At 41.2% G+C, this 12,801-nt stretch overlaps 3 protein-coding genes across 6 annotated transcripts; 1 reads left to right on the top strand and 2 right to left on the bottom strand.

Annotated features, from left to right (window-relative positions):
* The first annotated feature begins 201 nt into the window (after positions 1–201).
* On the top strand, positions 202–6,848 carry LOC114452249 (patatin-like phospholipase domain-containing protein 2). Of its 3 annotated transcripts, none has more exons than XM_028431458.1 (9): positions 202–489; positions 1,224–1,456; positions 1,536–1,601; positions 1,680–1,889; positions 1,956–2,016; positions 4,498–4,674; positions 5,948–6,077; positions 6,226–6,261; positions 6,352–6,848. In XM_028431458.1, exons 1-9 carry the CDS (start codon positions 303–305, stop codon positions 6,455–6,457), a joined length of 1,206 nt encoding a protein of 401 aa, XP_028287259.1. In that variant the 5' UTR covers positions 202–302; the 3' UTR covers positions 6,458–6,848. The 3 variants fall into 3 exon arrangements, with proteins under 3 accessions (XP_028287259.1, XP_028287258.1, XP_028287257.1); XM_028431457.1 differs by having other exon boundaries at positions 6,199–6,261; XM_028431456.1 differs by having other exon boundaries at positions 6,166–6,261.
* LOC114452251 (transmembrane protein 14A-like) lies at positions 2,226–2,823 on the bottom strand. The gene has a single exon (XM_028431459.1). The coding sequence runs from the start codon at positions 2,742–2,744 to the stop codon at positions 2,436–2,438; it is 309 nt and encodes a 102-aa protein (XP_028287260.1). The 5' UTR covers positions 2,745–2,823; the 3' UTR covers positions 2,226–2,435.
* Positions 6,751–11,915, bottom strand: LOC114452248 (G/T mismatch-specific thymine DNA glycosylase-like). Of its 2 annotated transcripts, XM_028431454.1 has the most exons (11): positions 11,782–11,915; positions 11,120–11,194; positions 10,161–10,315; positions 9,723–10,015; positions 9,576–9,645; positions 9,341–9,476; positions 9,159–9,241; positions 8,976–9,070; positions 8,636–8,807; positions 8,399–8,539; positions 6,751–7,548 (listed from the first exon to the last, which is right to left on the bottom strand). In XM_028431454.1, exons 2-11 carry the CDS (start codon positions 11,176–11,178, stop codon positions 7,421–7,423), a joined length of 1,332 nt encoding a protein of 443 aa, XP_028287255.1. In that variant the 5' UTR covers positions 11,179–11,194; positions 11,782–11,915; the 3' UTR covers positions 6,751–7,420. The 2 variants fall into 2 exon arrangements, with proteins under 2 accessions (XP_028287255.1, XP_028287256.1); XM_028431455.1 differs by lacking the exon at positions 11,120–11,194 and having other exon boundaries at positions 11,782–11,914.
* Between the last annotated feature and the right edge of the window lie 886 nt (positions 11,916–12,801).

Below are 12,801 nucleotides of genomic sequence, written 5' to 3'. Positions count from 1 at the left end.
AGTGGTTTATGACCTCGTGCCCCTCATGTCCCCCACTCTCCACAGTAAAGAGTTAAATAACTTACAGAAACCGTATCATGCGTCATGAAGCTAGAGACTACAGTGTTGTTTTCTTTTTCCAAACATGTGATGCTTGAACCTAGTAGGTTGTGCAATAACCCTGCCATGGCCTGCCCATTTACCCTCTGAGAGTATAGTGAAGATAACCCAAGTTCATTCAACACAGGAGGCGATGTGAGTGCACCTGCTGAACTCGGAGCAGTGACTTAGAAAGGAGGATGTGGATGTGATCATCAGAGAATATGCTGGACTGGGTGGAGGAGTGGAACATTTCTTTTGCTGGCTGTGGCTTCAGGAGTGTTTACTATGTGGGAGCTCTGAGCTGTATTCTCGAGCGGGTCCCGCAGCTGGTTCACGGGGCTTCTAAAATCTGTGGAGCCTCCTCTGGTTGTCTCGTGGCTGCAGCTCTGACTCTTGGGATTCCCATCGGTGAGGCACAGAAATATAAATGGTTACTATGACCATAATTTGATTGTAGCAGTTAATTTAGACTGAAGGAATATAGCATTTAGTATGAATTTAATATTATTGCAATACAAGAGGCTAATGAGAGTCTCCATGGTTCCAGTCAGAATAAGCTATTTCAATGGACATGCTAAAACAATTAAAGAATTTTTAACAGAAAATTCTACAAATCCAAGTAAAAGTAAGTAGAACCTAATCTTTTCACATGATCACATTTATGATTTTAATTCATGTTTAAAATCCAACCTGAAAAAAGATTGCATAATATTACTATAAATATAATTATATTTCACATCTGTTTGTATTTGAACATTATTATTTGTATTTCCCACCTCCTCATAAAGGTCGTGTTATGTTATCTCAAAAGAAAAATGCCGTGAAGGAAGTAAACAATGTGTTTTTACGGGTTCATTGACCCACACACACACACACATGCTGAGTTCATGCAATAATAAGAGCAAATTCCATAGGTCATAGGTCGTAGTATTCAAAGACAGGAAGTGCATGAAGATAAAATGAAGATCAAAATAACAGCATAAAATACTGATCGCTTGAATAATGACACACAGAGAAGAAAGAGTCAAATGTATGAATCCAAGAAATTAAGCAACATTGAGTCAGTTTATTCAACTTTTCTGCACAAAATATTACGTTTTAATTCCCCTAAAGTGTAATAATTGTTGCATTTCCTCCCTCAGAGCAGATCTGCGTTGATGTTTTGACCACTGCAAAAGAGGCCAGAAAACACACCCTGGGAGTCTTCCACCCGACCTTCAGTCTGCTGCGGACCGTACGGGACTCCCTGCAGGAGAAGCTTCCAGAAGACGCCCACCTCCGGGCCTCCGGAAGGCTCTGTGTGTCCCTCACGAGGCTGCCTGATGGGAAGAACGTTTTGGTGTCAGAGTTTGGCAGCAGAGAGGAGCTGATTCAGGTAGAACCAGATCTGCTCTGACTCAGTTCAGCAACACAGCAGGAAGCTCTGCTTCAAACCGCTCTGTGCATCTTTGCAGGTTCTCATGTGCAGCTGCTTTTTCCCTGTTTACTGTGGTTTCATCCCGCCTTCCTACCGCGGAGTGGTGAGAGAAGAGGGAAAGAAAATCAATGCTTTGAATGGACATCAGGCTGAATGCTCATTCATCTCTGTTTCCTCTCAGCACTACATGGATGGAGCTCTGAGCAACAACATGCCCCTGTTTGAGGAAAGAAACACCCTCACCATGGCTCCGTTCTCAGGTGAAAGCGACATCTGCCCCACAGAGGGCACATACAACTTCTTTGAGGTTCACTACGGCTACGTCAGCATTCAGGTCAACACCGGCAATGTGCATCGTATATGTACGTCCTTCCTGCCTCCCACACCTGAGGTGAGTGGAGTTTACATCTGAATTTTAACATGAGAGCTTTTGCAGCAGCTGTTTTATGTTTTACAGAAGCTGGCAGAGATCTGCCACAACGGCTACATGGACGCTCTTTGTTTCCTGAGGGAACGAGGTGAGCATCTCTCTGTTACGTCCACTGGGGTGTTCGTTTTTTTGGTTGGTTCTGTGCTTTGTTTCAGATGCCCAATCAACAGGGACCTTCTACTGATCAGCTGCACCTGGTCATCTGCTGAGGGTATAAGAAGGCCCTTCCTCCACTCTTCACTCTCTCTCTCTCAGCCAGCAGGAGCAGAGCCACACCACACCACCTTGTTTATTTTGTTCTCTGAAAGATATGATAGGAATGAAGTCAAGAATACAAACTTTACTCTTTTTCAGTAATCTAACTAATGACAAGCAGTGCACATATCATGAGGTTTACATTCATACACAGCCTCATAAATTTTACATCTTAAAAATTAAAAAAGGGCTTATGTTTATGTATGTTCATTGGATGTATGATGGTCCCTTTAAAAAGCGTGTGGTCCTCAGTCACGCTATGATCAGCAGTAACAGGCGAAACACCATGAGCAAACTTAACCCAGCCATAATCCCAGCAGGCATCAGTTTCCCAGACTTTTTGTATCTCATTCCCATGATGACCGATAGGATGCCAGAGGCAAGCAGTGAGATCTTGATGTCCTTTGTATCCAAAGAGATGTTAAAGGCACCATAAGCAGACAATCCACCAAAAACTAAACCAGCCATCAGAGACATCACACTGCCTTTTCTCTTGTATCCCATAAATCCTCCAAAGACGATGGCTGCAGCATAGCTAAATCCAATCCAGTCCACTGCCATCACAAACCTTAAATCACACCAAGTGAGAAGCGACTGCAGGTAAAAACACAAACGTCTTCTTCAATTCGTGACTGCACTTCCATGTTACGACCCTGGCTCAGGGGGTAGCAACATGACAGCACAGCAAGTGGTTTAAAATAAGATTTACATTTATTTACAAATTAATTTACAACAGAACTAACAAAATAAACAAGGTGGTGTGGTGTGGCTCTGCTCCTGCTGGCTGAGAGAGAGAGAGTGAAGAGTGGAGGAAGGGCCTTCTTATACCCTCAGCAGATGACCAGGTGCAGCTGATCAGTAGAAGGTCCCTGTTGATTGGGCATCTGAAACAAAGCACAGAACCAACCAAAAAAACGAACACCCCAGTGGACGTAACACCTCCCCCCATAGAAGAGATGCCACACAAGGCATCTCATCTTTTCCATTAAACATCATTCACATTTCAGCCCCAGCAGAATTTTAATGAACTCAAGTTAGCCATTTCAACACCACTTCTACTTAACTTACAAAGACATGCCAAAATACTTAGAAAGAAAGACCTTAAACAAAATGGACAGTTTTTAATCATCAAAATGTGTTTTTTTTTACTCCAAGTGTCTGCACAGAGTAGTATTACTACACACAAAGGGGCAACATCATGTGCTCTCTTCACTAAAGGTACTAAATTTGCCTTAAACCAAATGAACTTCACCAATAGGTTTCCTTAAACAAATGGCATAATTGCCCACGAATCATCATCAGATGCATGCAAAACAAAACCCATAACACTAAAAGAGCTACACGAATGGGTTTTCAGAAACAAATGGCATTACTGCCCACGAATCATCTGAAGATGCACACACAAGGAAACCCAGCTACACAAAGTTCATTAGTAAAAGCCACACAAAACTTAAGCACCATAATGAAGCCGCAGAACTCCCTGCCAAGTTGCAGACACTCAACTCAACAGTTCAAGCCAGCCACAGTCCTCCCAAGAAACAAAATTGAAAACGGAATACTAACAAAACTCAAAAAGGTAAACCCCAGTCCCTGACATCTTTCAGGACTTCCTTATGCCTAACTGTCTTCTGTGAGGCGTGCCGGGCTCGAGGCAAAGGGCTACACAGTGTGTCCGGCTAGTCTTAAGCAGCCACACTGTGCAACATACCCCCAACAGGAACTGATGTTCCCACCCAGGATTACCTCAAAACAAAAAAGGCAAAACAACAAAGTAGTAAACCGACGGAAGAACTGACAGATCAGTCCAGCTGGTTCACTCGGCACCTACCTTACCAGGGTTTACCACAAAAAGGGAAGGACAACCTACACACCACACCACATTAAAATAAACTCAATAACACTTGCCATGCCTCAAAAAGTAACAAAATGGTTTCAGAAGATCCCGGACGAGCCCCCATATGTTACGACCCTGGCTCAGGGGGTAGCAACATGACAGCACAGCAAGTGGTTTAAAATAAGATTTACATTTATTTACAAATTAATTTACAACAGAACTAACAAAATAAACAAGGTGGTGTGGTGTGGCTCTGCTCCTGCTGGCTGAGAGAGAGAGTGAAGAGTGGAGGAAGGGCCTTCTTATACCCTCAGCAGATGACCAGGTGCAGCTGATCAGTAGAAGGTCCCTGTTGATTGGGCACCTGAAACAAAGCACAGAACCAACCAAAAAAACGAACACCCCAGTGGACGTAACACTCTCCACCTTCATCCTTCTCGTGTCTGTGTCTTTATTTAGTCAAAATCAAACTGTTTTCAGGTCTGCTTGGAACGCAGGACATTCCCCGCTGTGTGGCAGCTGAGGCAGACAGACCCAAACCCTCCTGCTGTGAAGATTATGGAAAGAAGGTGTTGGATGGACAAAACCCACAGCAGAATGACCATCAGTGGCTGGACCAGGAAGTCATTGAGAACCTCCCAGTGACCATAAAGAAAGGTAAGGAGGGCAGGCAGGACTGTCAGGGATCTGAGGGTCAGCATAAAGAATCACTTTACTTTGAAACATTTAAAAGGCCCTATCTATCCAGTGCTTGTTTTTTTCCCCTGTATCTTAAATGAAATTAACATCAACCATTTTACTCACACCATTATGTGAGCAAGGGGGTCAAAGTTCAAGCGGCCATGTTGTGACCATTGACAGTAAAAACTATGGACAGAGCTTCCGTGACGTCACCCGTTTGTTTCTGAAGAGCCGTTTTGAGGCTCGGTGGGAGGTTCTGGGACGTGATGACCGCCGCCATGTTGGCAGCGTCACGTCCGCCAAAACTCTCAAATATGGAAAAAGAGGGGGAGCACGAGCGGGGTTTAGGGGGGCGGGCGATCATGGAAGCAGGAAACTCACGCTGTGATACGTCAATTGTCTGTCACTCAAGCGGCAACGCCATAATTATGCGTAATTTTAAGTCCGAATACAATTGAAACGAGTGGGTTGTAAAAAAATTCACCCCCCCCTACAATTGACACTAGAAGAGAACCTATCATCTGAGACCACAGTGGTTTTTTGTACCAGGCCGTAAACATGTTAATTTCTGCTGTGAAGTCGGCCATTTTAACATGGGAGTCTATGGGAAATTACTCTGCAACAGCCCCCAGCTGTTGCAGCGTGAATTACAAGTTTTGACACTTCCGCATGGGCTTCCACTTTGAGCCCCGAAGGTTGCCGCTTGGTTGTGACATACACTAATGATAAACATAATCATTCTGTTATCGTATAATTGTTACCTATAAACTCATAATGTAAACATTAAAATAGAGGAACAAAAGTGTTATGGTTTGAGCTCGGAGTGGAGGACCCAAAGAAACCTTCACTGAAAGTCCAGAGCACAGGACTTCAGTACAAAGAGGGTTAACGAGACACAGGTGGAAACAATCAGGGCGGGGCGGGTAATCAATAGAGAGGGAACCACAACAGGAAGTAGAACAGAGACACTTTCAAAATAAAACAGGAAACAACCAAAAACAAACAGAAAAACACAATGATAGTAAAAATAAGCAGGATCCAAATGAAAACAAAACCAACAAACACAGGGGCCATAACAAAATGTTACAAAATGTATAAAAAGTAGTTTTGAGATGTTAATTGAGGAATTCAGTTATATTATTTTGTAGTTTCTGAATGTCATCAGTTCATTAAATTAAGATGCAATTCAGCTTCCTGTGAATATGGTGATGATGTAATATGACCACTGTGTGTTACTGTGTTGTGTTAGTGCTGTGTGAGGCATGCAGGGACGGCCATGATAGCTGCAGTCGGTGGTCTCAGCTCATGAACTTTGCTCCGGTGAAACTACTGAGCCTCCTCTTCCTGCCCATCCAGCTGATCGTCTTACTCATTAAAAGGTAAAGCACCATTATTGTGAGAGAATTTGTCACTTGATAACCCAGCCTGATTCTACACACCTCATATTTTGGCGGTTTATAATCACAGCCTGATATCATCAGGATGTGTGTTGGTTTGCAGACTGGTAACGTCTGCAGATTTCTGCAGGCAGACATGGAGCTTCAGAGGAGGCGACCAAAGCAGGTCTGTGTACTCACACAATTAACAATTTGAATGTTTTTAAAAAGATAATATCTGCAGTTTAGCATCTGTTTTCTCATCATTTTACTCCAGTGTATCCCCAGAGGATCTCTGCAGCAGCAGCAGGTCCTCTGATTCAGGCTGCAGCAAGCTCACAGGAAGAGACAAACACATTTCCAATTCCAAGAAAAGTCTCTGAAAGGACGACACACATCTGTGTTTAAACTCTTGTCGACTCCAGGCCAAAGTCTCACACATCACTGTCAACATTTTCACACTGTGTAGCAATATCTTTCAATGTAATATGTTAATGCCAGTTGGGTCATTGTTATTGTGCAGCTGTGTATTTGTGTGTCTGCTAATCTACCTCTTTCAGTGTGTCTTCATGTTACCGACAGTCTGGGTCAAACTTAAAGTGCACATCCTTGACTTTCCCCCTCCCCCCACCTTTTACCATGTATGCTGTGTGCAAAAACAGTAAAACCACTAATATAGAAAAAGGACATTTTAATTGACAAATGTTTCATAAAATTCCTTGTGACATTTTCATTAAGATATAATTCTAAAATCCTAAAGCACAAACTTGTGATAAACCCATTTTGAGTTCTGTAACATATGGAAAGGCTCGTCAGGACTTCTGACATTCATGAGTATTAATTTGCATTTTGCCAATTCATAGCACCATAAAAATTGTAATGCTTTCTATCTATAGTCCTCCCCTACACAGGCTCACACTGATCAGTCAAGCATATAGAGTTCCCATCTGGAGCTTTGTCTACTGTCACAAACAGTAGAGACAAAGGTTTACACTTACTGCAAATCACAGTGCAGTAGAATACAGTACAAATGTTTCAAAGCATGACCTCCTCCAAAGACAGTCATGCATCATTGTCAAGTCCCTGATTTCACATATTTATAACAACTGCCATGAAGATGATCATACATGTTTACAAGACCACAAATAAAATATGTGCAGAAAAATACTCTGCAGCATTTCAAAAAAAAAAAAAAAGTCCATCTAGTATTTGTTTATATTCCACTTGGAGACTAAGAAAAAGGAAAAAAAAATCTAAAAGCGGACCAAAAAAAAAAAAAAAAAAGGAGGTAAACAACCGAGCTGGCCGCAGTCTGTGGGAGCCACCAAAAGCCCCCCATTGCCCGCCTACATGCTGCCATCTTTTGGTCCACCGCTAATGTCAGGAATCTGATCTGCAAAGGACTGAGTCATCCACTGTCCGTCAGGGAGCTGGCCTTCTGCGGTCTGTGACGTGCTCGCCTCCGGTGCTCCTTCTGAAAATGGAACAAACAAATCATACACATTCTACCAACATTACTATAATGATGTGACACTTCAGTTTCCTGCTCCAGGACAGGATTTAGCATAGGGCTGGGCGATATTACTTAAAATCAATATCATGATTAATTGAAGCTTTTTCATCGATAAATGATTAATGAACGATTATTACTTTTTATTGGGGGGTAGGGGGGTAGTTAATATGCTCAACGTCAGCTTCGCTCATGGCTTCGCTTTGAGTGAACGCAGACACAGATAAAAAAGACCCAGTCACGTGAGTTAAACTCGTTACATACTCCACTAGAACAGAGAAATATATTGGTGGTTCTGAGGTGGCAAGAACAAAAACAAAATTCGTTTCGGCCTGGACTTTTCATAATTCACGTTACGCCGCTGAACGGCAGAAGCAGCAGTTTAGGGAAGATGTTGCTTCTATTTGGGATTTCTCGGTTTTGCTTGTTTCCTAAATATCTCCGCTTCAAACGTTCACCTAAACTGCTGCTTCTGCCGACGTTCAGCAGAGAAACGTCAGAACCTGTATGCGTGTGTGTGCGCATGAAATGCTTGCTTCAGTAATAGATGATCTATGCTCATGTAACTTCACAATGCAGCAACTATTGTGGTTTTTTTGGCGACCTGTTTCACTTATTGATTAGTTCCAGCTATTCAAAGGAGAATTTGGCGTTAACAGAGATATTGAAATTATATTTTTCATCATTTCACACACAAAAACCTGTCTGTCGATGGACCCAGTCTGAGAGAATTTGATGAAGTGACAATACTAGTGTTGAAGTCTGGACCACTCTGTGAGCTGCATGACAGGTTAGGCAGGCTGTGTTTGATTACCTGTGTTTTCAGGGGATGAAAAAGTACAGTGACCATTGGTCTGGTTTTCTGCCGGGCCCCCCTCTACGTATGCTCCACCGTAAGCGTCTTCATAACCAGGATCATACTGCTCCTCCTTTATAGCCATCCTCTTGGCATCCTCTGTTGATGTAAAAAAAACAGGAAGAATAAACCTGAGGATCAAAGTGATCTACAAACCAAACGAAAGTGTGGCTTTACTCTTCAAGCCATGCTTACCCTTGGCCAACGTAAGGTCAAATGAGTAGTCAACCTCCTCGATCTCTCTGCTTTTCTGCACACCCTTCAGCTGATCTCTGAGCTCCCGCAGTTTGATGTAGAAGTGGACTTTGTCCTGAGCACGAGGGAACTGAGCGCAGCGGGCGCTGGATGAAGGCATCAGATACAGAGCCTGTATAACGGACATGATGGTCAGCTCTGTTCTTCAAAAGGTGGTTTTAAATATTTTAAATAAAACAGGTGCCTTGTGTCTCTTATCACATCAGTAACTAAAATAAAGGGAATATTACACATCCAGTCTGAGGTCTCTAACTGTTCACTGACAGGTTAGTTAACTCACCACGTCACAGTCTGGTATCTTGTGTGGCTGCAAACCAAATTCAAGTTTTTGTGGTTTTTTACCGAACAGCTCTCTGCAGAACATTTCATAGATGCCTGTTGGGGAGAAGAAAACAGACGAAACTTAAGTGACTTACAGTTTGTATTGTTAAGTGTTGCTCTGTAGAAGAAGGGGAGGACTTACATTTTCCATTGAACACAGCAATAAGTGGCTTGAATTTCTTCAGTTTCTCTACAAGTATTTTGCCTCCTTCACGCAACTCTTTACTGGGGTGATGAAAATGAAAATAAAATGGGTTAATCTATAGAATTTCAGTATGATCAACCATATGATTTTTTTTTTTTACGTCATGTCTTTATGTCTACCTTGAGAGGTCTTTACTCCCTGGTGTTGCCCGGGCAACCATGTTGGTGAATCCCATTTTGTATTTGACAGGGAGGGTGGTGTCATGCATGTGGTTGAGTTGCTCCTCAGTGAATCCAGACAGAAACAGGCATTTCCCTGAAACCAACAACGAGAAAGGAAGATGAAGATGATGAAGATGTGTTCAGCATGCGTCCTGATGTCCTAATGACTCATGCCACACAAAGTGTAACTTACAAAAATGATTTCCAGGACCTGGAAACCATCGTCCAATAAAAGCTGCCATCAGCCCTGGATTGATACCAATCTGAAAGTAAAGAGCAGATCTTTGTCACGCTTAAGATGTTATATCACAGCTACTGGCTCTGCTCTGCTGGATCTTACAATGACATAGTCCAGGTTATAGTCCAGCAGATCTGGTAGAGTTTTCTTCATAACTTCCTCCTCTGACATTCCCTTGAATCGATCCACTTTCCTCTTCACCTTCTTGAAACTCTCATCAATCTTCTCCTGTTTACCGTCTCCCTGAGCTTCAGTGGCCTTCTTGGGTTTAGGGCCTGGCTTTGCTTTGGGTGCATTTGGGTCCTTAGGTATCTTTGGTGCCTTAGGAACTTTAGGAGGTTTGGGTGCCTTCGGTTCCTTGGGTTGAGCTGCTCTACCTCTCTTTTTTGCTGGAGCTACAAAAAGAATTAGGAAAAGTCACAAGAAGGAATCTAAAAGATTGTTTAGTGAGTTAACACTGGATGAAATCTGGATGCTAACTCAACACAGTCAACCATCTATATATAGTGATGATGTTAAATTCAAAGGGAGTCACAATACGTTTGGCCAGGTTGGCAGGTTCCAGCTGGTCCATCATGGGTTCTGGATTAGCCATGTGTGCCATGGGCATCTCTCCAAACTGATCGTCTGGGAAGGGATAGTGATGGTTTGAATACTGCGCCTGAAGAGCTTGGAACTGCCGTGCAGAATTAACCCTGTGGTGGCAGAATAATTAACAAAAAGTATGAATACATCATGCAAAATACTGAGTTGAGTAGAGTAGAGTAGAGAATACCAAGCTGGGAAATTTCACTGTTGCAGCAGCAAAAAAACACTCACTCAAGCATACCAAAAAATAAAAAATATACCTCTAATGGTAAAAATTACACAGTATAAACATTATTTACAGCAACATAAAAAATAAACGTAGGTGCAGAAGCAAAATGTGCAATTGTAATGAAGGTATAAATCTAAATATCTAAATCGGATTGTGCAATTTGGTATGAAATGATATAGCCGAGTAGAGTGCAATAAAGCCTAATTAGTGATACTTCATTGTGTTGCTTTCCCCCATACTAGAAAGGCTCACATTTTTTTGCACTGAAGCAATTTAGAAAAGGCGTTATAGACGTTTATGTCAATGACATACATGAAAATATTTTACAATGGAGGGCAGTGGATGTTGTGGACTTAATAACCTGGAAATTAAATTAAATTAAATGCTTAACCATTCTAAAATTTTATAATTTGTGTACATCTACATATAAATTAATGAGGAAAATGTACAGATTTCTGTACTGTGGAGAAGCCCAGAGTTCAGACAGCATCTACGAATGGTTAGTAAATTAATCAAATTATGCACCGCGCTTTAATAATCATCCCAGATGGAATACTATGAAAACAAAAAGTGTGGAAAAACAAATGGGTGCACATGCTTTCATTTCATTTCATCACACTTTGCCATTCTGAGGTTTGCTCATCTAATCTGACTCCAAACTGTGGTGAGGAGGAAGACTCACCACTGTTGAAGATACTCCGGGGAGACAACAGGCAGTGATCCGTTCAGCTTTTCTTCCATCTTTTGGGTGGTTTGACTTTATTAAATAAATCAATATGAACGTTGAGCAAACATATCTAGGTAGAGTTTAACATTTTAAGACTCTTAGCAGTGTTTGAAACTGAATGCATGTGCCAGCACATCGACTGTGGATATGTAACAAAATATAAACAAAGGATAACATGAAAATAAAATATCTACTGATGAAATTTTATGACATTATCATCACAGCTCAGATCCTACATCATCATCATCTTCTGTAAATAAACATACACCTGCTAAAATACAGTCCGTGCTCCTTTTCCACGACTAGGCTAACATAACAAGCTAAACCGACTCATGGAAACCATGTTAGCATTTGCTATTTTAACACAACAATAATATATACTTCTAGTCGGTTAATCCACAACGTCAGGGCTGGACCATTTCAAAACAGATGTTTATGTCTTATATTTGAGTCCTAATACAAAGTGCCATTCAGAAACAGTGCCACAAGTACAGCTAATGTTAGCCAACAGCTAGCTTTATAGCTAACTTAGCATGGATGAATGGTTCCGCTTACAGAGAGATGTTTTCCAATACAAACTGCACACATTTTACCGACATTCATAAACTTTAACATACCTGTTATGGGTACGATTAAAATTCTTTTCTTCAACGAGGATAGCTTTTATTTTTCCATCTACTCCGCACCTCTATTCATAACATTTGAGGTGCTAAAGAGGCAACAAAGACATGACAAGCCAGCCGGTCAACTTTGACACGGGAAGATCTCAAATCTAACACGTAGGGGTGATGGACAAAACAACATGACTAAAGGCAACACAAAAATACTCTACTTAGACAAAAACACGTCTTGAACATCGATTTTATGACCTTTGGTCAGTATATCTGATGGAAATGGTTTTCTATTGATCGTAACACTATACAAATGAAAACAAATAAAACGGAACACCCCCATTTTGACAATGGTATGAGCTGCTCGACATTTAAACTCGGTGAAGTTGCGCTCTCATTGGTTGCACGCTGTTTTAAAGGGCTATTTGTGCAGTACAAACACAACAGCACAGTTATATAGTACAAATATGATACTAGGATAATAGATTTATTGCCCAATACTACTAAATTAAGCAATTTCCCTTCTGGGATTATTAAAGTATAAGACAAAAAAAATGAACACACTCCACTTTGCTGTATCTAAGGCGAGGCCAGTGAGGCATTTTAACAGAAGTGGTTTAAAGTCGATCAGTATAACTTGATATAATCTGTTTTTTATTTTTTTACCCCTGCAGAAAATAGGGAAAATCTATACTGTGAGCTCCCTACTATTGAAAAAAATGTGTTTTTTTTGTGAGGTAAAATAAACCTGATAATCATCAATATATCCAAATATTATATAAACCCTGTTGATTCTTTCTTAATGACCGCATGTCATGTTCTTATGTCCCAGGTTATATTTTACATGAATGACCCAATCAGACTCAAAATACCAGTCTTAGAAGAGGTTTAATAACTCTGTACTTACAGATCCAAAATCCCACAGTACAATTATGTTTTCATACAGCTGATAAATCATGAAGTACCATTCTATCAAAATACAAAATAAATCACTGTAAACACATATCATACAAAATGCAATAAATA

Source organism: Parambassis ranga, chromosome 19 (assembly GCF_900634625.1).
Source record: "Parambassis ranga chromosome 19, fParRan2.1, whole genome shotgun sequence".
Classification (NCBI taxonomy): domain Eukaryota; kingdom Metazoa; phylum Chordata; class Actinopteri; family Ambassidae; genus Parambassis; species Parambassis ranga.
Note: the sequence above shows the minus strand (reverse complement) of the source record. Positions and strands in the feature narration are given on the sequence as shown.